The sequence below is a fragment of the Siphateles boraxobius genome, unplaced genomic scaffold (assembly GCF_051911475.1).
Source record: "Siphateles boraxobius isolate OS27281-9 unplaced genomic scaffold, OSU_SipBor_1 198, whole genome shotgun sequence".
In the NCBI taxonomy this organism is placed as follows: domain Eukaryota; kingdom Metazoa; phylum Chordata; class Actinopteri; order Cypriniformes; family Leuciscidae; genus Siphateles; species Siphateles boraxobius.
Genome location: NW_027508808.1, coordinates 481,674 through 508,649, shown reverse-complemented (window position 1 = coordinate 508,649; position 26,976 = coordinate 481,674). Strand labels below are relative to the sequence as shown.

At 39.4% G+C, this 26,976-nt stretch overlaps 1 protein-coding gene across 3 annotated transcripts; it reads right to left on the bottom strand.

Moving 5' to 3' along the window:
• Positions 1-686: 686 nt before the first annotated feature.
• On the bottom strand, positions 687-26,013 carry LOC143744133 (uncharacterized protein C14orf132). Of its 3 annotated transcripts, none has more exons than XM_077235536.1 (4): positions 25,828-26,013; positions 4,200-6,471; positions 3,880-4,094; positions 687-2,990 (listed from the first exon to the last, which is right to left on the bottom strand). In XM_077235536.1, the coding sequence occupies exons 1-2, from the start codon at positions 25,909-25,911 to the stop codon at positions 6,262-6,264; spliced, it is 294 nt and encodes a 97-aa protein (XP_077091651.1). In that variant the 5' UTR covers positions 25,912-26,013; the 3' UTR covers positions 687-2,990; positions 3,880-4,094; positions 4,200-6,261. The 3 variants fall into 3 exon arrangements, with proteins under 3 accessions (XP_077091651.1, XP_077091650.1, XP_077091649.1); XM_077235535.1 differs by lacking the exon at positions 3,880-4,094 and having other exon boundaries at positions 687-2,630; positions 2,666-2,990; XM_077235534.1 differs by lacking the exon at positions 3,880-4,094.
• Between the last annotated feature and the right edge of the window lie 963 nt (positions 26,014-26,976).

Sequence of the window (26,976 nt, the reverse complement as noted above, 5' to 3'; positions counted from 1 at the left end):
AGCAACCCTTTATCTGGACTGTTCTGTTCTGTGCCCATTTGTGAAGTATTGTTTTACCCAAACTCTGTCTTAGTTTGTACCTCTTGTTTCTCCGTGCTTGGACTCGATCTTTTGTGTTCCTTTAATAAATATCTGCGAATGGATCCGACCGCCTCAGCCTCTACGTGACAGCGTGAGGATGAAAAATTATATTTTTCACACCTATTTTGCATCTATTCAAGTTGGTCACATGAATTCGCTGCACTGACCAACAGAAAAGCTGCTTGGTTTACATTGCTACAATATTGGCAATAGAGAACTCTTTTTGTACACGAAATGTCACTGATGTAAACGCACCTTAAATGTTCCAGTCTGTGGTGTGGGTGGCATGAACTTGAACGTTATCATAGAGATTAAGAGCCCCTGTATATGAGACAGACCAACTGTTTAGTCACTCTCTATGTTATGACGAGAAGTCAGAACCATCCTTGAGGATGGTGAATAAACAAAATAGTGCATAATAAAAGACTGGAGATAAAAGGGTTTTGAGGTCACGATGACACAAAGGCAGTGAGTGAAGAATGGAAAAGAATCCAGCTGTTGGTGAAAAATAGGTTCTAAAGTTCTAAAAATTCCAAAAAGAATCTTTAGGCAACATTTATTTTTCCAAAGAATGAATGAAAACCAATTAATGACAATAAACAAAATAAATTCAAACTTTTTAATATTTTTTTTAATTTTGGGGGGTTCACTGTATGTATCACACACATTTAAATGGAAATAAAATGGGTAAATAATCTCATACCCATCAATAAACTTGTTTTGAAAATGAGATAAAGATAGTAATCCTCAATCATGTTCAAATTAGAACTGGCTTCCGGCTCTATATTTAGTAGCAGTGTGGAAAAACAGATTCTGTGATTACGAAACTCAGTGATTAGAGACAGCAGAAATGACTGTAGTTGTATGGCACTGCACACAATCAGTGCAGATTACATCCTTCCGTTGATCCGTTACCAGATGACCGGGTCTGGTCCAGCATTTTACTCAAACGCTCGTGGGTAAATTAGAAGACAAATTTGAGAGGACAGTGTGATTTAACTGGTCACAGCACGGTCCAGTTAATCCCTGCTGACAATCTAAAAAACTACACCATTTGTAGTTTATTCTGGGGCAAATGGAAATGGATCGCTTTTCTTAGATCTTCTTTGGAGGGCAATGAATGAATCTATGTGAGAGGGGGAAAATAATGTGTGACAGAGAGAGCTAGTGTTGCATAATTTAATGCTTCTTTATCAGTGATCTATGGCTTGTTTGTAGTGCGTAATTACGATTTCTTGGCCATTATATGCAAAGACAGCAATTTTGTAGCAGATGGTCAAGCCTCCCAGAACAGCGGACACAGACAGGTCATCCCAGGTCAAAGGTGTAGGAGTAAACACAGCACAGTATGCACTTGTTCCCAACGAACACTAGACTACTCATTGTGTTTCAGTTGTATAGAAAAACATAATCACTAAAGAGTATTTAGACACTTGATACGAATAAACAAACTGGTTCTTGTAAATACTGTAAAAAAAAAAAAAAAAGACAAAAGCAGCCATGATAAAACTTCCTTACATATATTTTTTAAGCTTTTACTACAGGTTCAAAAAATAAAAATGACAAATAAGCTTTTTGGTGGTGTCCGATATTAAATGGAAAAAAAGTACTGTACTGTGAGTATAACTCATTATACAAACATTGGAAGAAAATACATGGAGGAATCCATCCTTTTTACACATTTGGTATGTACAGTATAGACATTGATACTTGCATAAAAATAACAGCGGAAGAGAGATATTTGCCAACATGCTAGTATCATCCACTTCTAAACACTGGATTCATAAGTGGCTTCATTCATAAAAGCAAATCACATTTGTCACTTTTATGTTTTACCTTCATACAAACAAAAATAGCATGAATTAAAAGGGTACAATTATCAATATTTTTAAAGTGTGCATCATGTGCTATAATAATGCGCTATAATAATACTATAACATAGTTAAGGTACAACTAATGACAGAGGTGGTGATCAGTTCAGATCACTTTGAATCCAGGTAAAGTGAGACACATTCTGACACTTCATGGCTGTTGTTTTATAAGGTGAAGTAATTTTCAATACGTTTTTTTAGTAATTTATATAAAGATAGATGAGCTCAACTGTCCCCCGTTTTCCAGGTTTTTCTCACACATTTAACAGTGCAATCTGTGATGACTTTAAATGGATTTTTGCATGTGAAACAATGCTGTATTGTTGTGCTGGCATCAGGTATATGACAAAGATCATCCAGTGTTACTCATTCATTCACAAATTTCAACAGCAATAAGGAGCAAGCAGATGAATATGCAATATGTGAACAGCTGAAGTTTGAATGAAAATCCTAATGAAACTCACTCTTCTTCTACAGACCAGCATAAATAAAGTGCATCTTCTCCATTCATATACAATTTAATTTACTATGCATTTTGTTTTTATTAATTTCTAAACGCATATAAAACAATCAACTATTAGATGCATTTTTTTTTATTATTATTATAAAAACTATTTTCTGTGTCAATGACAGTCCAAAAAAAAAAAAGTTGTATTTTTTAAATTGTTTGTTTAGTCACTTTGGAAGAGATTCGCAATCAAACTGTCTCCAACACATGCAACTAACTCAAAAGTAATGTTTAACCCACATATGCATATTGTTATTCAACTGTAAAACAAACAAGCAAAAAACAAAACAAAAAAAATTCATTCTACTGATCATAACATTTACAGATATTCAGAGCATGTTGAAATTATGAATCTGCTTTGTTTCCCCATCAGGAATTCACTTGATAATCAAACAAGCTCCTTCACTTCTGAGTGTCATTAAAGCAGGTTCCCATTGTGCCGTTGCATCAAAGTGTCTCAAAGCATCTTATTATTGTGAGAATATGCTTTAATACAAGCAACCTTTAGGCTGCAACATGTTCCTTTCAATCTGAAAGACAAGAAGAGACGTGTTAAAGGGTCAGGAGAGACCACAAACATCTCCTTGCAAACATAGCCTCGGATATATGATGCATAATAATCGTGTCAAGATGTTTTAAATCATGGGCGAACATCAAACAACAAATGCATGCAGAGGAGCAGCTCCAGATCTCTCAACTCTCATGTTTTTGAACTGTGGATATATTTTCTTTATTGCAGAATGGATTCAAGGCCAGTTCAATGGTTGAAAGCAAAAATGCAAGAGATCATTTTCATAGTCATTATCACAAAACACAGACGCATGACTGTACATTATATCTCTTATTACACAGCTACTTGCCAATCAATGGACATGAGATTGAATGGAGCTTATTTTTTAAAACTAGCAAATGGCACCAATTATTATTACACAATTATTCAAATATATACTATTGGTCAAAAGTTTGGAATCATGATTTTGTTTTAGTTTTTGAAAGCTATTATTCTCACAAAGGGTGCATTTATTTAATCAGAAATATAGTAATATTGTGAAATATTATTACGATTTATAACAGTGTGAATATATAGTAAGCTATAATTTATTCCTGTGATCAAAGCTGAATTTTCAGCATCATTACTCCAGTCTTCAGTGTCACATGATCCTTCAGAAATCAGTATAACATGATGATTTGCTACTGAAGAAACATTTCTGATTATTATCGATGTTGAAAACCGTTGTGCTGCTTCATATTTTTGTGGAACCAAATCAGCATATTAGACTGAACAAAATTATAAACGCAACACCTGTTTTTGCTCCCATTTTTCATGAGCTGAACTCAAAGACTTGTTCTATGGACACAAAAGGCCTATTTCTCTCAAATATTGTTCACAAATCTGTCTAAATCTGTGTTAGTGAGCACCTTTCCTTTGCCAAGATAATCCATCCACCTCACAGGTGTGGCATTTCAAGATGGTGATTAGACAGCATGATTATTGCACAGGTGTGCCTTAGGCTGGCCACAATAAATGGTTACTTTTGAACAATCCTTCTCTCCTTGAACAAACGCCGTCCATCCTTTGGTCTTTCCATGAATGTACGTGATCCTCATGCTTTGAGTATTCAAGCCGCACTTCTCTGAAAGTAGAATCAGTCTGGTTCTGTCTGAGGTCAATGCAGAAGAGCTGGCTGTAAATTAAGCTTAAAATTTGACTATAACGAGTTTCTAGAAAGAAAACTCACCTCCAAAATGAGACCGATCATTCCCACTGTGTCCACACCGGAGCGCACGGATGGGCGGCATTATGTTCCCTAAGGCACATTGCGGTGTAGTTGAGTGTGTGATGGACGCCTGCGTCTCCATTGACCCCGGATTCAAGCACACAAATGGTGTTAAGGCTGTGCCATATTTCTGAGATCAAACTATGGCCAGAAAAACACCACAGCCCTGTTCCCAAACTCCTGAAGGAAAATGCAGGCAAAGGGTTTCAACCCTTCAGCCGGCTTCACCACAGAGCAAAGCGGAGCGATGGATATCTGTAAAGATTTATAGACTGGCTTTAACACATAACCTCAAAAGTTTTAAATGCTTTTTTTTAAAGTCTCTTCTGCTTACCAAGGCTGCATTGATTTGATTAGTAAAAACAGTAATATTGTGAAATATTATTACAATTTCAAATATCTGTTTTCTATGAATATACTGTAAAATATAATTTATTACAGTGATCAAGGCTGAATTTTCAGCATCATTACTAATTACAGCATCATTCTAATATATACATTTAATCATTTAGCACTTTTATCCAAAGCGACCAACAAATGAAAGCAAACAGTTGCAAATATGCTGATTTGATGCTCAAGAAACATTTATTATTATGATCAATGTTGAAAACAGTTGTGCTGCTTCATATTTCGGTGGAAACTGATTTTCTTTGATGAATACAAAGTAAAAATCTTCTGTAACATTGAATGCCTATACTGTCACTTTTTGATATATGTATACATATAAAGACAATATTGTGCAATTAAGGGTTAGGACTGTCAGAGAACACGATCTATATCATCTCTGAGCTAACGCCCTAAAATGAGTTCACCCATAACTCCGACTCGGGCGTAATAATACAGAGCGACTGCATGCTAAACCTCTGAATCTGAACCTCCTCCAACAGAGTTTGATTAATCGTCCTGGAACAAAAGTCTCAGTTCAGAGATCCAGCAGACCATTAGTAACTGTGTGGACCAGAGTAAAGACTTTTGGGTGTTGAGAAATGAGCTCTGATTGAATTAATGAGGTGGCATATCTGTATCTGTAACCCGTGATTCAGCATCATTCATGCACTTATATTATCTTGCACATTCTCACACACTAGACTATGAACTCGGATTGAAGCTGACAGGGCTAATGTTTTTAAATAAAGAGACTGCATTAAAACAATTAAATGGGAGATAAGTGGGTTTAAATGGCTCTGCGCCGGGAATTGCTTGGCATTATAGTAGGAAAGAAGAAAATAGACAGAAAACGTAAATGTGATGTGTTTTGTTGTTAAAACACTTATCCTATCTAAGCTTAACATGCAGAGAATATAAATAAAGCCATTTTCTGAAAAATGGGAAACACTGATTTCAATGCCACTTTCAAACAAAGAGTCTAAAGGGACATTTTCACGACAATGATTCACTAAATACGGAAAAGTTTTCCTTTTGCGTTTCTGAAAAGTTTCACGTATACGATCACATTGCTCACATTTGCTGACAATTATGGCAACATATGTTGTAATGTATCATATACCAGTCCTAGATTGCCTAACAGTGGGCCAAAAGAGTGTCGACTCCATTGGTAGAGGTATAAATAAAGAGGAATGGGCAAAATGACAGAAGCAGTGTGAACTAATGCCAGTTAATGCATAGACTCGTCTGACAACCACCATCTGTCTAATTTAGCATGCACTGCCACTCAGAAACATGCACACGTATTTGAGTCCCATCCATGCATGTCCCAGGGATTTATTTTATCATGTTGATCAACAACTGGACAGTTGACAGATGTTACGCAATGCTGGCTTATATAACCAAGCAAACTGTAGCTGACCTATTTTATGAAGAAACTAACAAAACAAATCTATCGAAGAATAAGTGCTGTGTCATTAATTTCAAATAAAAGATCATTCAGCTGCCTTTAAGTTCGCTCAAATGCATCTTTGGAGAAAGGAGACAGAAGGTTGTTGCTTGCATACTAAATACTGTGCTAAGGTGCAAAAGGGTGAAGGATCAGGAGTTCAGGCTGTGTTCTTGAACACTACTGGGTCTAAAAGGCACAGGCGCACACCACTGCTACCACCACAATGTTGGAAACGGTTGCAATGACAGCCACCCACAGCCAGATGGTATCGCTGGAGTACTTGGGCTCCAGTGCCGGATCGGCTGGTTTGGCGTTGAGGTTAGAGGTGGAAGTCTGAAGGGACGCATTGCCATTGCGTGGAGTATCCATTAAGGCCCCGCTGACGGCTGGAAAATGCTGTGAGAAAAGGGAAGAAACATGGAGCATGAAATTACTCTCAGTCCTAAAGTCAACATGACATGCTGAAATTACCCCTTTTACTTTTTTTAGGGGTTCTTTCGTGCTGTTTTCCATGTTCACATTTCTTTAGAGTGTAATGTTGCTGTTTGAGGATGAAAAAGCTCTACAAAGTCCCTCCAGCGGGAGTTATTCTCTATATCAGTGTCAGTGTTTCTGAACTCCTGAAACGCCTCTATTGTAGTCTTGAGTTTCTTCTGGGAACGAACACGTCACAATATTCCTCTAAATAATTCATACGCAGAATAAAGGGGCGGGGCCTGGTTGAGGTAGTTAGTAGTGTGTTAAACTGGTGGTTATGGTAAGGGGCGGGACATTTCCCAAACACACTCAACGTGCTCGACCAATCACAACACACTGATCCAGCCAACCAATTAGAGCACACTGTGCTTTTCAGAAGGAGGGGCTTCATAGAGACAGGAACTAAACAGAGAGTTACTGACAGACTGGGAAGAGAGGAGCTGCAACAGTCAGTATTTACTCTCTCTTATGTTGTTCAACCCCATAAGACCTTCGTTCATCTTCGGAACACGAATTAAGATATTTTTGATTAAATCTGAGAGCTGGATCACTCCTCCATAGGCTTCTAAGGGATTGAAACTTGCCAGCCCCAAAAAGTTATTAAAGATATCGTTAAAATAGTCCAAGTTACTACAGTGGCTCAATCTTAAGTTTATCAAGCGACGAGAATACTTTTTGTGCGCAAAAACAAACAAAAATAACGACTTTATTTCAGCCATTCATTTCCTTCTCTGTGGGCCTCGAGTCAGTTCACTAGTGTAACAGCGCAGCGCTTCTGAGTTGTACGTCACACGTAGGCTCACTATTGGCCGACGCTGGTCATGTGTGTGATGTATGTGACATTTTAGGATTTACTATAGCGTAAACTTGCTTTATGCGAGTAGTATATTGTGTGCACAAAGTTGAATGACATATATATCCAACATTTAAATAGAAAGTAGTGGTGGGAATCTCTAAGCACCTCACGATTCGATTACGATTCAGAGGACTGCGATGCGATGCTAAAACGATTATCGATGCATCTTTTTTTTGTGTGACTACTTGGTGCTTTTAAATCAAAGTATTTATAATGACCCATAAAGAAGATGAGTTACTTCCAATACTTCCTAAATTAATTTTATTAATAAAACAAATGGAAGTGATTTGGCAAGTCAACTGTAGCTTACATTTGCCAGCATATTTCCCAACATTGCAAAGAACCAACAGGAATATAAATGTCTGTCTGTACTAGCAGCATACTTGTTGTAAATGAATACAAACTTCAGCATATTCTGAATCTCTAACATTTAAAAATAGACTTCTAACCAACATCCTCCTGTTATGTGCAATGAGTAATATAATCCTTCAGACAAAAAAAATCTATGAAATCTGTTCAAATCTAGACTAAAAACACATCTCTTTGGCTTAGCATACACATAAAACATTATAGACTTCTATACTTCAATGTTAGGCTGCATAGTTTAGATCAGCCGGAACCGGGAACACTTCCCATAAATCCTGATGTACTTGGTACATCATAAGAAGGATGGCGTCAATGCTAATATTAGTCTCTCTGTTTATCCCGAGGTTTACCGCAGTCTGCCGGATCCAAGCCGTATCCGGATCTGATGAAGGACCTGCGCCTGGACATGACAACAACCCATCCCTGAAGTGTCCACTAGTCTCTCCCTTGTGAAGGCCTCCTTCCCTTCACCTCTGCACTGATAAAATGTTGTCGGGATAATTCCGATTCATGCGGCTACGCGGAAGCGATAAAAAATTCTCAGAGCCACCGGGCACTGTTTTATGCAAATGAGCGGGTGGATCGCATTAAAGAATTTTCTGTTAGAACGGTGTGGTGTTAGCAGCCCCTAAGTTAATAACTAATGATCGTTGCGACGGAAGTGAATCAATCAAAACTAACTTTAGCTGGACAATAACTTTATTCTAGAGCTGCTGTAAAGCCAAAACAATCTCTGTTACCTGCTTTGAAACAGTCCATATTGTTAAAAGCGTCTCTGTTATGTGCTCACCACATACTGCACATCCGCGCTTCAGTTATCCCTTTTGTGTTCCGTCAATATGACGTTATTAGAGGAAAAAAAAGATTTTTGACATTTGTGAATCAATTCAGAATCGTCCACATCGCGATGCATCTAAGAATCGATTTTTCCCCCACCCCTAATAGAGTGCTGTGCAATAATGTGGTTTACATTTTGAGATGATATAAACAATCACATAGCCGAGATTTGCTGTATAGTATATATTGCTTTACGTGAGTATATTTGCATGTATGCAGGTAATGTAGGTTACAGTTGTATTCACAATTATTCAACCCCCATTGCAAATCAGGTTTGTTGGAAACATTTACAGAATTTCAGCTGTGAACATATCAAACGAAAATAATTGAAATGGCTCAAAACAACAAATGTTTCAAGTGGTTTCCATAAATTTAACTGAAAATGCAACTTTTAACGACTTGTGCAGTCTTAAAATGTTTCAACCCCTTCATGACAAGCGAACAGCCTTTTGCTGTTATGAGCTGCTGCAAACGAGATGTATAACCAGACACCAGCTTGTGGCAGCGTTTCTGAGGAATCTTAGCCCATTCCTCATGGGCCTTGGGCTCCAGTTCAGTGATATTCATGGGTTTGCGTGCTGCAACCACCGCCTTCAAATCCCACCCGAGATTTCAAGTCAGATGATTGAGATGGGCCCTGTAGACTCTTCCAGGACGAACTCTGCAACCAGGCCTTGGTGGGATTTGAGGTATGCTTGGGATCATTGTCCTGTTGGAAGGTCCAATGACGTCCAAGCTTCAGCTTCCTCACTGATGGCATGATGTTTTCTCCTAGGATTTTCTGATAATTCAATGAATCCATCTAGTTTTCCACACGCTGCAAGTTTCCAGTGCCAGAGGACGTAAAGCAGCCACAGAGCATCACCGATCCATCATGCTGAACTGCAGACAGTGTTCTTTTCAGCATATGATTCAATCTTCTTCCTCCAGACATACCACTGATTGATAGGGCCGAAAAGTTCCAGTTTTGTTTCATCGCTCCACAGAACAGAATCCCAAAAAAACTTCTGTGGCTCATTTACATGATTTTGAGCACTTTTCTTGAGCTTTTGGGTCAGCAGTGGTATACGTCTTGGAGTTTAGTACGTGCCTCACTGTGCAAGCTGAAACCTGTTGCCACAAGGTCTTGCTGCAGGTCTTTTGCAGTCACTCGAGGGTTTTTTCTGTACCTGCCTTCTCAGAAATGTGTCTGCAGTCGTTGGTAGCTTCCTTTTTCTGTACCGTCCAGGTAGTGAAACCACTGTTCCTTTAACTTTAAACATGCAAACTATGCTTTCAACGGTGTCTCTAGGAACATTTAGTTATTTCGCTATCTTTTTGTATCCTGTTCCTTGTTTGTGAAGGGAAATTATATCTTCTCTTAACCTTTTGGACAATTCTTTTGACTCTGACTAACGTATTTCTAACATGCAGTCAAACTCAACAAACCTAGCAATTTCCGATATTTCATGTGTTCTAGCTCAAGCACACCTGGTGCAACTAATGAAGCCCTTGAATAGTTGCATCAGGTGTGCTTGAGACAACACCTGTTTTGCAGATGTGTGCTGTTGTGAGGGATTTTATTCAGGGGGTTTAATAATTTTGAGACTGCAGAAGTCATTAAAAGTTGCATTTTCAGTTGAATTTGGGGAAACCACTTAAAACATTTGTTGTGTTGAGCTATTTCAAATTATCTTGTTTGATTTGTTCATTAGAAACAGCTGAAAGTCTGTAAATTTTTCCAATAAACCTATTTTGCAATGGGGGTTAAATAATTCCAACTTCATGTGCTATCTTTAATTTTTAACTTTAAATATATCGCAGGGCGATAACATTACGCATTTTGAGATTTGATTTATAGTACACGAGCTGCACATGCCTGTACTGTGATGGTAGCATCTGGTTTAAAAAAAGCATCTCTATTTATCATGCAATTTTCTGATTGCTCCCATCTGGCGTATGATGTCACCAGTCCGGAGGTGCACAGGTGCATTCTGGGTAGTGACGGTCATTATGTTCTGTTGCTCTTCATCACCTCATTGCTGCTCTAGCTCCATTCATCAGATCCAGACTCTCATCGCTCTATTTCTGACCTGATAACAGCTGTTTGAAGGTTAGAGAAGAACTCACACAGTTAGTGTGAAAGTAAATCTGCTGCATTGTGGATAAAAGCATGAGCGAACATGTAAAATCCCTCTTACTCTTAATTCAAATTAATGATGTGTCACTTTGAAACTAAATTCAAGTGATATATAGTTTTCTCTCATTATCTTATTAAGATTACTGAATACGCTTCATTACTGCTACTCAAGTCTTGATATGATTAAATTAAGAGCCAAAGATATTCAAAGTTCGAATCAAGTCAACAGGGAGCATTGGCAAAGTTATGAACAAACTTTCTTCCAATAACGTTAACAGAACATTCGTTCAAAGTTATCTGGTATTTAATGATATTCTCAATGTTAGCACAAAAACATTATTTATGCATCATTTGCTTTACTGAAAAGTTTATTGGATGTTCATATTTTTTTAACAGTCATACTTGTTACTTGGGCGAAGCACTAGGTAACTAGGTCATTAAACCACAGCTTTCACTAGGGGTGCACCGAAATTTCGGCCGCCGAAAATGTTCGGGCCGAAAATGGCATTATCGGTTTCGGGCCGAAATAAAAAAAAAACAGCCGAAAACGTAAACCGAAAATGAATGTAACCCGCCCCTCCCATCCGTGCGCAAGCGTTTAGGTTTCACTCAAGGTCAAGCTGTTATCACGCGTCTGCCTATCAAAGATAGGGATGTGAGTCTCCCGCATATTGATAGCGGCTCCCTGATGCCCGCAAATTAGTTCAAAACTCCCGGAAGAGCGAGCGAGCGAGCAAAAGCTCGTGCTCCAAACCGTGTAGCGTGCGCACGCCAGACAGGGAGAGAGAGAGCGAGACACCTTGCGTGTGTGTGCTAGTGTGCCACATGAAGCGCATGTAAGACCCTCAGTCCAATTTTCTGTGTGTATAGCAGTTACATTAAAATTTGCGTAGCACTGCACAACTGTGTTTCCTAAGGCTACATAGGCTTACATGTTGTTTACAGTTTGAGTTTGGATTACTGTTTTTACACTGTTGTTTTGCACAGCAATTTAAAATGCAAGTAAAAAATTGTTTACATGCAGCAGCAGAATAGAGGGCCACTGCCATTCTGTCAGTTTGTGTGCAGTTATTAAGATAATTGTGGATCTTTTTGCACAACTGTTAAAAAACTGTTTTTTATGGAACATAAAACTTGAAGAATAATAATATATGGTATTATTATTTATATTTATTGTTAAAAATATTTTAGGTTTTGTACTGTGTGTATATATATATATATATATATATATATATATATATATATATTAGTATACGTTTTTTAAAGAAGCCATTTTCGGCTTCAGTTTCAGTTTCCGGCGAAGTGCATCCTAAGTTTTCGGTTTCGGCCCAGAATTTTCATTTCGGTGCATCACTAGCTTTCACAGCAAAGGCATAAAAGAATTATAGGATTTGAACCATACAGTCCCTGTTACCGTAAGATCTAAACCAAATCAAACTCTAATGCTAGGTGCAATCCAGGAATTTAAGTTTAATATATATATATATTTACAAAATTTCAACAAAGGTTACAAAGTTCTGAAATCAAAGACAATTCTGTGTATATATTATCATTGTCAGATGCTAAAGCTAATGCTCAAACTCACATGAAAAGGACCACAATCATAACTGATGAGAATAATTTATGACCGATTTTTTCACAGCTTGCTTTAAAATCATCATGAGTCTCATAATATGTAGCCTATCTTTAATAAATAATCAGGCCTTTTTAAATGAAACTGGTTGCCTTCCAAAGTTCCTTGTTTTTGTCCTCGTCGTAGGACTCAAGCTGAGGAAGCTTTCCTGTGAAATGGCTCTTCATTATTTCCAGCCCACTGCAAACCAAACTGAAGATGCACGAAGCAAAACAAAGTAAAATAGCCAACATTCGGGCGAAGCACTAGGTAAAGTGACATTATAATAAAATGAGGTGAACCAACTGTGAACATTTTGCTCCAGAAGTCATGTGCATAATCAGGCGTTCTGCTGCCATATGTCGGCACATTGGGATATTAAAAGGTCAACGGGCACATGCGACCCACGCAAGAACTCATGTTCACTAATGTGTGCCGTCTTGACCAATGCTGACCACACTTACAAGTATGTGCTCTAACATAAATTATATAGATTTAAAAAGAAAATCATAAAATATATACATAATAAATTTGTTTTAGCTTTCCCATTCAGTTATAGAAATTCTTTTTCTAAACATTCTCCAAAACGTCCAGTTTTTAAACGTTTAAAAATTGTTTATCTATCATTCTGCAAACATTAAAGGAATGTTCTCAAAAAATTCTAAAAAATATATTATCATTTGAAACATGCTAAAAAAAAATATTTTAAAAAAACAATCCACGAACGATGTATGGATAACGTTTTTGCGCTAACGTTTTAGGAACATTATTAAAGACCAGAAAACTTTTAACAAACGTTCTATTGTACATAGAACTATTGTAAAACATACATACGTTCATGTTACTGGATGAACGTTTGTACATAACTTCCCTGTTAGCTGGGAATCTCAAAAGTTATGAAAGTAAATAAATAATAAAATGTTAATTTGGGAACATGCTGCTTAAATTTGAATCCGTTTTTTACAGCTGCTATGATAATAAATTTACATGGATAACCCAAAACAACTTAATCACAATTTGACCATCAAACACGTTTTCCATTCAAGCTTTAAAACACACATCAAGACACTGATGGCGAAACACAGGAAGGTCATGAGATCGTCATGTGTGGCTGTATGAATGTGGAAATATACAATTCATGAACCTGTTCCTATCAGAGCAATTTAGGCAGTATAACATGTTAGATGGATGGAAAGATTGAGAGGCACGAGGAAGAAAAGACGATTAGATGTGCATTGATGTAGAAGCGGAAGAAACACATAAAGAGAAAACTGAATGAGTACCTCTAGCTTTCTGCTCCAGAGTTGACTGACGGATAAATGTCTATATAGCAGTCACATCATCACTCACGCTACACCCGGATTCACGTGTGTGTGTGTGTGTGTGTGTGTGTGTGTGTGTGTGTGTGTGTGTGTTAGAGAGAGAGAGACAGAGAGAGTAATCTTGCTGTGGAGGATTAGAGTCAGTCTGAAATGATCTGCTTCTACTCTCTCAGCAAATCACATATTATTCACATATTATTATTCCAGATATTTCTCATCGCTCCATCAGTCCTCTTGTTTTCTCGAGTGTCTGAGAACATTCAAGCGCTTGGATGTGATCATGTGATCAGCAACGCATACAAATGTGTTTTAAATCTAAATGAAAACATTAAGCCTTTAAAATGATTTATCAGATTGGGTCTTTAGCATGCAAACCATGAAGAACGGCCAAATCCAATGATGAGAACATCTGGCCATGATCGGCAGACCTCCCTTATCTCTTAAAACTCGGATTTACGTGTAACATTTTTCTATGTGAAATCAGTGTTTATTTTAGTATTTATAATTTGTTAATATCTAGAATTAGCTTTTTTTTTCAATTTCATTTTAGTTTAAGTTTTAGTAATTTTCTTTAAAACTTCCTTCCAATTTTTTTTTATTAGTTTTTGCTTTTTTTTCTATTTAGCTTAGACTGATATACATTTAAGATTATTTCACTTATTTAATTTCAGATATTTACAAAGACAACATTTTTAATTCCAGTTTCATTTTTTTAAGGTTAAGTTTTTCCATCCTAACCTTTCACACAACGATTTACTAAAAATGGAAACGTTTTTTGCATACAGACAACTGGGTTGTCAAAACGAACCCTGTTTACGCAGATCCACGAAAACTATAAAAATACTGATGCACACCACAAAAAGTATAAGTTTATCTATTTATTGACATTAATTATGCATATCTGAAAGATGTTTTTTTTCTGCAACCCTTTATCTGTTTATTTGTTTCTAAAACTCAAAACTCAGATCTCCTGAGAAGCTCATCAAATGTCATCCATCTTTCTATGGCCGAACCAGAGTATTTCCATTAAGACCACAATGTACTCAGTTTGCAAGAGGGAATAAGTAAAACATGAAAAATCAATCCGTCTTCAGCTGTTCTGACATTCACATTACAGAGAATATTAGCCTTAAGTAAATCATGTTGATCTTGTGCTGGCCAGAGTTTTGACTGGTACACAACATAGTTAAACTCTGGATAATTCACCCAAAAATGCAAATTCTGTCATACAGGTCTGGGAGGACATGAAAATGAGTTATAGCATCGTGAAATCAAATGCATTGTTTTCACACTTTCCTCTTTTATGTCTGTGACAACCGTTGAGTAGGAAATTCTCAATTTCATTAACATTTCTTTTCATTTTCAAACAGCTCTTCTTAAACACGTTTCAGAGCTTCTGAAAATCCTGTTCTACCTGGTCAAAAGCCCTGAAGAAACCCCTGAAGAAATTCAGCAGACAATTCAGTTTTCAGTCACGTGACCAGCGTGGCGCAAAACGTCCACAGAACTGCAGCACAGGTTGGTTTTAAGCCATTCATATTTAAATCAATTCTTAAAAGAAGAAAAACAAAAATATCAGAACAAAATGCAAGTTTTGGCCACTTGTGATCCATTTACTATGAAAGCTTAATTGTTTTGGATTTGGATATGCTGATTCTCATCCCAGCAGCTTCACACTCGGCTGCAAACCGTCCCAGTGCACGCTGAAGTTAATGGTCTAATGGGGCCAGCACGACAACATCTACAAAAAGCAGAGACGAAATCGTGTGGTCCCCAAACCGGACACCCTCCGGCCCCTGGCTGCACCTAGAAATTCTGTCCATAAAAATTATGAACAGAACTGGTGACAAAGGGCAGCCCGGCCTGAGTCCAACATGCACCGGGAACAAGTCAGACTTACTGCCGGCAATATGAAACCAAGCTCCTGCTCCGGTCGTACAAGGACTGGACAGCCCTTAGCAAAGGGCCCCGGACCCCATACTCCCAGAGCACCCTCCAAAGGACGCCGCGAGGGACACAGTCGAATGCCTTCTCCAAATCCACAAAGCACATGTGGATTGGTAGGGCAAACTCACATGAACCCTCCAGCACTCTACAGAGGGTATAGAGCTTGTCCAGTCTTCCACGACCAGGATGAAAACCGCACTGTTCCTCCTGAATCAGAGGTTCTACTATCGGCCGAATTCTCCTCTCCAGTACCCTGGCATAGACTTTCCCAGGGAGGCTGAGAAGTGTGATCCCCCTGTAGTTGGAACACGCCCTCCGGTCCCCCTTCTTAAAAGAGGGACCACCACCCCCGTCTGCCAGCCCAAAAGTACTGTCCCCGACCGCCACGCTCACAGAGGCGTGTCAGCCAAGACAGCCCCACAACATCCAGAGACTTGAGGTACTCAGGGTGGATCTCATCCACCCCCGGTGCCTTGCCACTGAGGAGCTTCTTGACTACCTTGGTGACTTCAGCTTGGGTGATGGACGAGTCTACCTCCGAGCCTTGAGCCTCTGCTTCCTCAATGGACGACGTGTCGGTGGGATTGAGGAGAACTTCGAAGTATTCCTTCCAAAAAGGTTTTCCAGAATCTCTTCGAGGCCAACAGGTAGTCCTTCTCCATGGCCTCACCGAACTCCACCCCGGCCCAATTTTTTACCTCCACAACCACCCGGGCTGCAGTCCACTTGGCCTGCCGGTACCCGTCAGCTGCCTCAGGAGTCCCACAAGCCAGCCAGGCCCGATAAGACTCCTTCTTTAGCTTGACGGCATCCCTTACTTCCGGTGTCCACCACCGGGTTCGGGGATTGCCACCTTGACAGGCACTGGAGACCTTACAGCCACAGCTCCGAGTGGCCGCGTTGACAACGGAGGTGGAGAACATGGTCCACTCAGACTTAATATCTCCAGACTCCCTCGGGATCCGGTCGAAGCTTTGCCGGAGGTGGAAATTGAAGATCTCTCTGACTCAGGGGATCTTCAGAACTTGGGGACTCGGCCGAATGTTCCAAATGGACCCTCATAGTACGTTTGGGTCTGCCGAGTCTGTCCAGCTTCCTCCCCCACCATCGGATCCAACTCCCCACCAGGTGGTGATCAGCCGCCCCTCTCTTCACCAGACTGTCCAAGACATACGGCCGGAGGTCAGAAGAAACGACCATAAAGTCGATCTTCGACCTCAGGCCTAGGGTGTCCTGGTGCCACGTGCACTGATGGATACCCTTATGCTTGAACATGGTGTTCGTTATAGACAAGCTGTAACTAGCACAGAAGTCCAATAACAGAACACTGCTTGGGTTCAGATCAGGGGGGCCGTTCCTCCCAATCACGCCCATCAAGGTGTCACTGTCGCTGCCCACATGGGCGTTGAAGTACCCCAGTAGAACAACAAAGTCCCCAGTCGGAGCACTTTCCAGCACCCCTCCCAGAGACTCCAAGAGGGCCGGGTACTTTGCACTGCCGTTTGGCCCATAGGCACAAACGACAGTGAGAGACCCCCGACCCGAAGGCGCAGGGAAGCGACCCTCTCGTTCACCGGGGTGAACTCCAACACATGGCGGCTAAGCTGGGAGGCTATAAGCAAACCCACACCAGCCCTTCACCTCTCACCATGGGCAACTCAAGAGTGGTAAAGAGTCCATCCTCTCTCAAAGAGTGTGGTTCCAGAGCCCAAGCCATGCGTGGAGGTGATCCCGACTATCTCTAATCGGTACCTTTCAACCTCAAGCACAATCTCAGGCTCCTTCCCCACCAGCAAGATGACGTTCCACATCCCTAAAGCTAGTTTCCGTGTCCAGGAATCGGGTTGTCGAGGCCCCAAACTTCGACTGCCGCCCTATCGCTCCTTCGGGCTGAGCCCGGCTTGGCCCCATGGGGGGAGGACCGGCCACCAGGCGCTCGCATACGAGCCCCAGGGTTGGGCCCCGGCTGCGCCATGCCGGGTGACGTCACGGTCCTCATTTTTAATTCTAGCATTAAGGGTTTATGAACCGCTCTTAGTCTGACCTGTCTCCTAGGACCTGCTTGCCTTGGGAGACCCTACCAGGGAGGGGCATATAGCCCCGGACAACATAGCTCCTATGATCGTTCGGGTACTCAAACCCCTCCAACATGGTAAGTTGTCAGTTCAAGGAGGGGCATGCATGTACGTCATGTTTAGCTTTTACACAAATTGACAATTACTGCCAGGGATCGGGTTGTCGAGGCCCCCAACTTCGACTGCCGCCCGATCACTCCTTCGGGCTGAGACCGGCTGGGCCCCATGGGGGGAGGACCGGCCACCAGGCGCTCGCATACGAGCCCAGGGTTGGGCCCCGGCTGCGCCTTGCCGGGCGACGTCACGGTCCTCATTTTTAATTCTAACATAAAGGGTTTATGAACTGCTCTTAGTCTGACCTGTCTCCTAGGACCTGCTTGCCTTGGGAGACCCTACCAGGGAGGGGCATATAGCCCGGGACAACATAGCTCCTAGGATCGTTCGAGTACTCAAACCCCTCCACCATGGTAAGGTGGCAGTTCAAGGAGGGGCATGCATGTACGTCATGTTTTGCTTTTACCCAAATTGACAATTCCCTGAGGTCAAAGACAGCTGTGACATATTTTGGCCTAATAGTGTTCAGTGGTCGTCTGTGCAGGGGATTAAAGCAAAAACAAAAAAATCTTTTGACTGAAAGTTTTTCCTCGGCCAAACCCCATTCCACAGCCTGTCACACACCCAGTGTGAAGTTTTTTTCTTCTTGTAATTAGGAATACAGTGAATACATACATTACCTTCACAAATGAAATACTCAAAGAACATTTGCATTTAAAGAAAGGCCAACTGCGTTTCTGTTATTTACAAACTTGTATGAAATTTCAATGTTTTCAATCGAATGCTTTTACAAGACTTGACTCTTTGTGATGTAGTCATGCAAAATAATTAACCATTTGCATAACTTTAACACAAGTTTTTATTTCTCAAATAATAAAAGCCAACAGAGCTTTTGCTGCAAAGTTAGCTAATATCACAAACTATATATAATATGTTTTTAATCTAGCCTTTATAAATAAATAATATAAATGTTATTTTTAAATTTCATCTATGTTGATTATATGAAAAGTGAACAGCATGAGCAGGGCCGTACCCAGGGTTTTATAAATACCGAGGTCCTTGCTAAAGGGATCTAGCTAGGGTAATTCTTCTTCTCGCAGTCTCCTAATTCTTACCTGTATATGTGACCAGTCACGGAAACTAGGGACACAAGTCGGTTCTGGGGCATTTTGAGTTATTCATAGATTCTGAGAGTGTAATATCCAAGCTTTCCAACGATGTGTAACATGTGGAAATCTGATAATATTTGGAGAAGTTGTGGCCATTTTAAAGTAGGCACTTAAAAAAGCTCAAAGAAGAGAAAACGAGCTCTAAAAGATTGTGCAGTTCTCACCTCTCTCTGCTGCTGGGGGTGACAATAGGGCTCATTTACATCTCATTTAGATAAGCCATACCCCCTGTAAAGCTCCTCCATGTGCTTTACAGCTTTTTTTACACTTTGAATGAGTGCACTTCTGCCGCACTAGGCGAAAAACAATTGTGCTGCCCCTCTATTTGCAACGTACCAGCAACAACACACAAAGACCAATAATGCCATATAGCCTGCATATAACGCGAAACCAGCAACAACACAAAGACCAATATGCCATATACATATAACGCAAAACCAGCAACAACACACAAATACCAATATGCCATATAGCCTGCATATAACGCAAAACCAGCAACAACACACAAAGGCCAATATGCCATATACATACAGTATAACGCAAAACCAGCAACAACACACAAAGACCAATATGCCATATACATATAACGCAAAACCAACAACAACAAACAAAGACCAATAAGCCATAGGCCTACATATAGCGCAAATAGTACGCAACGCTCGTGTGCCCAAAATGTCAACAATATTAAAGTTTATGTAGGAGGCAAATGCCTGCTGGCATTTTTCTTTAAGCAGTCATTTCTGCAATTTTCCAAATAATCACATTTCACCTCCTCAAATTACTGTTGCAAATCTCTTTACACCACTTTCTTATGTGCGTATACACACACAAATGAAATGTCCGCAAGCACATTATATCATCAGCAGGTTCAGCATCTTAAATAACGACTAAAGAGCAAATGAAGCTTAACTTACATTTCAGAAACACGCACGGCAGGCCTTCATCGCAGCAGCAAAGGTCTTAACTGCATCCTCTATTTCGATTCTCCGTCACATATGAAACAGCCAGCCACCGCTGTCAGCGAGCCGAGCCGCCGTATTGAAGCACTGAGGGCGAGCGCGCTGCGCCCATACCTCCGGTTCAGTTTCCCGAGCCCACGAAGTGCGGCGAAAACATTTTCGGTGTAACTGCCAGACGGTTCATCTCGTCTGCGACAATCTTTGCGGCATCCATCTTCATTGAATTTTGATATCAGAGAGAGCTGGCCAGAGCACAGCATAATAAGTAGCCATGTGGTTGACTTGGAGGGCGGGGGCAAAAGCGCCGGGTTATTCAGTATGGAAGTACACACAGACAATGACACGCCACGCCCCTACTGCATGCTAGAATCTTCGAAAACAAACCGATTTCAACCTCAAAATGTTAGCTTTTAAATATACCAATACTGCTATCTCAAACATGGAGAGGCTTCTTCGTGATTTCAATTAACAGATTCTCCAAAAAATTGAAAATCACCAATTTTGAAAAAAAACTCTTCTTTCTCATTTTGCTCGAAAGTTGTGCTGCCGACTTGTGTCCCTGGTTTCTGTGACGGGTCACATATGTTATCTTACCAAAGATGAGCTTTGATTGATACAGTCTTTGTAAACTGATTGTTTCTGTTACTCGTTTAATACTTCTATCATAAACAGTTGTTTGGTTTACCTATACTTACATCTCGAAGGCCAGACTCGCACTATATGACCTTTAACTGAAAGCATGTCGTGAAGTGTCGCATTCGGCTCAAAGCTTCTGTGAACATAAAGCCCTAAAGCCTACTTTGATATTTTTTTCATGTTGCCTGGGAAAACAAGTGAGAGTTGCGACGGCAACAGTCTTTATTTTTGCGCACTTTTCGCGCATCCACATTTAAATTAACGAACCTGAGCGCAAACATGTGAATGGCCCCTAAAGCAGCTCAGATGAAGTTGGTTATCACGGCGATATGCAATATCATTGCAGCACCAAAGTAGAGTTAACATAAGGCAATTATTTCACAACCTTCATTATATGCACTTGTACTGACCTCGGGGACCTCAATGGTGGATATAGGGAGACATATAACCTATTCCATATGTCTCCTGATATATGATCCTATCTTACTCATCAGACATGATTTTGTCCACTTCATTAAGTTCTGTATTGTATAAAGCCTTTACTTAAAGTGAATTTCGTTTTGTATAAATTATATCTTAATTATAATCGATTGCCTAGATTTAATAAATGAGAAGCAAATAAAGCAGACAATATAATCTAGACATGGAGGAGCAGGTGCGATATTGTATTGCACGTGAACTGGAGCGTGTCTCATAAATGAACCGGAACTCAGCTCATAGTAGGCTAGGCTACTTCACAGGCATGATGATGTATAGCCTACTACATTTGGACACGTTTGTGTAATTATATTTACTAAACATGTAGAATACTTTCCAAACCGTTACATATAGTATTATAAATTCAGATGAAATAAACATAATCAAAATAACTTTTAAAATGGAGAGAACATGTAGCAGTTTTTCCATGAGCAGGAATGGAAAACCCGGAGTTGGAAATTCAGGAGCGGAGTGATAACAGAACGCTTAGAGAGCAAAGAGGAACGTGCTTTCGCTCCACTCCAGGATTTGATCACATCCCCGTCAGCAGGCTGAATACACCTCATCCTTCCTTAATACAAGACCTATTCAAACTAAAATTAAGACATTTATTACACTATTTGAGAAATGTAAGCATATGGACTTAAAATTATGAAGTGAATTTAAGACATAAGGACAGTGTTACATGTATATCCCGTGTTTCCCCCTTTCTTTGTGTATTTGGTTCAGTCCCGTTCCCAGTTTTCCCGCTCATCGTCAGTGTTCAGTTCTATCACCTGTCTACCTGTCATTATCAGTTTACTTGCCCCAGCTGTGTCTGGTTTCCCTAATCTGTTCCCTGTGTATTTTAGTCCTGTGTTTCAGTCTGTTCCTTATCTGTCGTTGTCGCTACATGCGTGGTTGTTTCTGTTCCTGTTCTCTTTGAATCCTGTCCGTGCGTATCTAGTTTGTTTAAATAAAGTCTGCTGCAAATGAGATCCAGCTTCCATGCCTGCTTCAACCAGCCCGTGACAGACAGGGGGGAACTCTGATATTGACGGAAATCCATCGTAGACTCTCTGCGATTAACGGAGAACTTTAATCCCTGAGTTGCATGCTTTACTCTAACTGTTGCCATTGCGTTAGAACTGGTTCACTGTTGTCACTTGCGAAAACCAAATCTCGGAACCGTGGGTGGAAACGTGCAGATTAACGGCTGGTAATATTATAATAAGATCCTCTTCCTACATCAGAAGGGGAGTGAAATCTGATCGGCTTATATTTTGTCATGATTGAAGAGAATGGCTCCCTAAAATAAAGTTACTGGGTTGTCACTTTTCACGTTTTCTGGGTTGGTAGATGCAACGGGGACCCGGTTTTAACATTTTCATGAAATGTCCACTTTTAATCTCTTATTGATGGAAGGTAAAATCAGTGAATATTGGCCACCAGGCCGCGCATGCAGGAATCCTCCAACACTATATTGGCCAGTGTTTCAGTTAAATTGTCTAAACCCTTACATTGCCCTAACCCACTCAGTCAAGTGTTTGCACCAAAACAGGAATTATTCAGTTTTGTAATTCTAATTGAGCTATGACACACACACAAACTATAAAAAGCATAGTATGGTAATGAAACCTCAGTACATATAATACTACTCAGTAGTGACATGTATTAGCATTATCGTCTTTGCTTGAAGTTTGCTGCCTCACCTGCGCAGAATGAATCACCTGTCAGACTAAACCCTTCCTACACACACTCCATCTGTCTCATCTGTCACTGCGTGATGTTAGTGTGTGTTCTTACAGTCATTTCATCACAGAGATAACTTAAGAAACTCTGAAATGCCTTTCATGTAAACTTGAAGGAATGTGTCTTCAAAAGGGCTGAGTGATGTTCGAGGCCTTGAACCGTACACTAAATATGAGTTGAGAACCTTTAACTTGACTTTTGATTGACAAGTACACAAGAAACATCTAACCTCACATTACCTACTTACTGAGATTGTTGACTGTTGACTCGAAGCTGTGAACAGCCTATAAAAAAATAAATAAGTAACCTAAATGGTCATGAAATATGGATACGAGTTGAAATTATTTATGTTTAAAAACAGCCCACAACAGTCAGTTTCACAGGTCAGCGTCATTATACAAAAATATCTGACCACTCAGAATCAAGCGCTTCTGACAGTCATGAAATAAAATCGGATCATGTTAATTTTATAGTGTCACCAATGCTTCACACTACCGGCTAACAAAAAATATGTTCTAAGAAACATTATTTCTGAATGTTCTGTTTTTACTTGGTTATGCAAACATTAAGGGAAGCTTCCATTTATCATTCTTCAAACATATTGGGAACATTACTTTTGAACATTCTCCGAAACATTAAAAAAATAGAACTGTTTTTTTAGTTATGATCATTTTTTTGTGCTACTGTTTTGCGAACATTATTAAAAACCAGATAACTTTAAACGAACGTTATATTAACATTATTGGAAGAACGTTTGTTGATAACTTTGAGAGAACCTTGCCAGTTCTGAGAATGTTCCCTGTTAGCAGCAACTGTTTTAGAAATCTGAGCTCTAAATCACAATTAAACAGCTTAAATGAGGACACATGGCTGTCCGTGTTCACGTATTTCCATCTTTGATAAGGATTGGATGAGTTGGGGAACAGATGTGACCGTTGGCCAATTCTAATTAACATTTTAACACTTGATAATAAAGTGTCCAAAGAAAATTATTAATCAGCTTCATCACCAGATGCTTCACTACATGACACTTTTCAGGTGTTCTTTATTATTAACAGGGTTCGACATTAACACCCATCAATTCACCAAATGCGTGTGTATTTCAGCAGTGGCGTGTAACACAGTCACTACCAGCCACTTTGGTGGGTTGAACTTAACATATACCTTTTTCAATTGTAGTCTTTTAAAAAGGCATCTGAAATAATACACTAAGTGCAATGTAGTGTTGTGATAAGTGTAAATTTTTCGATACATATTGATACTGAAATATCTGAAACGCTTCAAAATACATTTCACGCAGAATAGATATAGGATAACAGCTGCTCTTTCTCTCTCTCTCTCCGGCAGCGAGTTATACCCACCTCTCCTCACGCGCTCGTTTCATGAATATTGTTGCTGTTACAGGGCTTGAATTTCTGCGGGGGATTGCACATAATTGTACTTATTCCCACAGATGTCGAGCTCACACCCAAAGTGCACACAAATAAAGCTGGTTTTCGCAGCTTAATGCACTTAAACAGTCAAATTAGGGCTGCACGATTAATCGCAATGAAACAGCACGCGAAACTAAGGCTGCGATTATTTTATGCATATCTTGTCAGTGCAGTGGCTGATCGGTAGTAAATGCTGACAGACACAAATCATATCCATCTGAACACCAGAGACGTCTCACACACACACACACACACACACACCAAATATGCCCCACCACAGAAGTATGATAACACACATCATTCCATGAAATCCCTATGGGCATCATCCCTGTAGCTGAATAAACAGAAGATTGAAACGCTTTGATTTATTAAACACGACTAATAAACACACGACTGCCTTATTCTGTGTAAGAAGCACATCATCTCACAGAAGGATGAGCTCAACTGTCGTTATGTTATTACATGTTGTCTTTTGTTGGACAAGAGATTCATAAATGCCTCATGTTTGGAAAGATGTTTGACGCGTGTTGCTTTTTCAAATGCACGTTATAAGTGACTCAAACTCGCAGTGCTTTCAGATGGAGCAGCGTTTACAGAGCCGATCATCAATGACAAGCTGCGTATAACAAAAATGACTGCAGAATTTGCGATTTCAGTATCGCTATAAACTCGATTCAAGTGCGATTTCATGTAAATTGCAATTAATCGTGCAGCCCTGAAGTCAAATACACACAAAATAATGTCAAAAAGCTGGTTTAGGCAAGTGAACATAAACAGTTGAGAAAGAAAACGCATCAGTATACTGGATCTGTCTGTCAGGTCTAAAACTAATATATGATGCCAAATTATGACATAATATTAAAGTTTTTCCCCATGGTATCGATGTCAAAACTGTGGCCAGTGAAAAGGCTGAGTGGCTTGTAACTTTGGAAAACCACAAGCCACAGTGGCTGGTGAGCAAAAAAAGTTAATGTCAATCACTGATTATTATGAATGGGTGAGAATTTATTTTAAATTATTTTCAATTTAAAATAAATTAACTGATACTATTTTTATGAATGAATGGAAGGCATAATAATAATATTATTCTATTACATACAGGACTGTCCTGATACGCTTCAGAGTATTCCTATTTTTCTTATATGTAATTTATCATAATTGTTTATTTTGGCTTGACTATTTTTATTTTGTATCTATTTTAAATGGTTACACATACAGGTCTTAGATTTAACCAGGATTAAGCCTTAGTTAAATAATGAGATTTGAGTATGTTTAATAATCGTGCATTAGAAAAAAAGAAAAGAAAAAAAACATTACTGATGTGCATCTTGAGACAAAACAATGTAGGCTAAGTGACATATTTTAAGATATATCAGTTCAAGTTGCGTTCAGTTTAAGCAGCTCAGACTTGCATTTTAGTCTGGGACTAGCTTAAGCCTTTCCTGTAAAACCAGAGGTTTGTCTATAAATGTTTCCTTTTAACTTTCTTTTAAATAATATAGTTAAAACACTCGGAACACCAGCTACCAAAAGTTACCCTCTACATTGAAAATCTGATTGATGAGAAAGACAATCAAGCAGTGTCGCACCACGCTATTCCATAGCAATCTGTGAGTCAACTAATTACCCTTAATTATACATATAACAACCTTTTATGACCAAAACGAGGTAGTAAATCCTACCTGTGCTGCCATCAGAGATAACTCCATTCCCTTCTTCTCTGCAGATGTGATGTTGTTGTGTTGAGATGAACTGAACTCTCTCATCCTCGCGCGCGTCGCTGTTCTGCGCGCGTAACTGTGCTCAGCTCGGCGCGCTTCTGCTGACGAATTCAGCTGCAGGCGTGCACGTGCACGCAACCCTTAAAGAATTATTTATGCAACTTTTTTTTTAATTTTTGCCAGTCATACACACTGACACTTGAACTGCCTACTACCTATTAACTATTGGGCTGTAAACAATATTCCCTTTTTAAATTTTGAATTATAGTTACAGCACAAATGGCTAAATCTGAATAACTATAAGGTTTGGAGATAAAAGTCCAATTACACAAATATCTTTTTGCGGTGAGGCTGCTAATCTAATCAGTAACTAATGAAACCAAACTACTGTGCAGTTAGCCTATTATGAAACACCAATGATAACACCCTGAAATCTTAGTGTTTGGAGAAATTAAGCCTAATTGGGTCAATATTTATCAAGGCTTAACACAACACTTGTCAATTTAGTAAATCAACAGAATCACGATATATGACCATTACAAACAATTACGGATTAATGTTTACATATAGGGTATGTAAACATACCCCCCCCCCACCCCCCCTTAAGAATAATGTGCATTACTTTAAAATTGTAACATATTTTAGATATAAGTTTAGCATGTGAGGAATGATGATGCATCAGCCAATGTGATATTATAGTAAATTAATAGAAAAATGTACTAATTTAGAGGTTATTGAACAAAATGTAAAATTATTCAAAGAGGCCAGATGTTTGAAATGTACATCTCATCCATGGAAATACTGAATAATAACCCTATTAATTACAATACGTATTACATATAATAACAAACATGCCACTTGGTGCCTTCTGTGCCAATTCTGAGTGGCTCATCTTACCCCAAATGGTTCTAATTGTATCTTTTTACTTCAAAATAAAAATATAACTTTTACTCCACAAATCTAAAAACATGAATGTGTCCACACACCCCTCATTAACAAATAGACACAAAAAAATTTAGGTATTCAACACAATACAATGTCAGATCTCTTTTTTCAGAGACACAAAATTAGATCAATTAACCACAAAACTATTTTGACTGACTAAATCTC

Coding starts and splice junctions, on each gene's coding strand:
- LOC143744133 (XM_077235536.1), bottom strand. CDS start 25,911: ATGAGAGAGTTCAGTTCATCTCAACACAACAACATCACATCTGCAGAG. Junction 6,472..25,827: donor TATCTCTGATGGCAGCACAG/GTAGGATTTACT, acceptor CTTTTCTCACAG/CATTTTCCAGCCGTCAGCGG.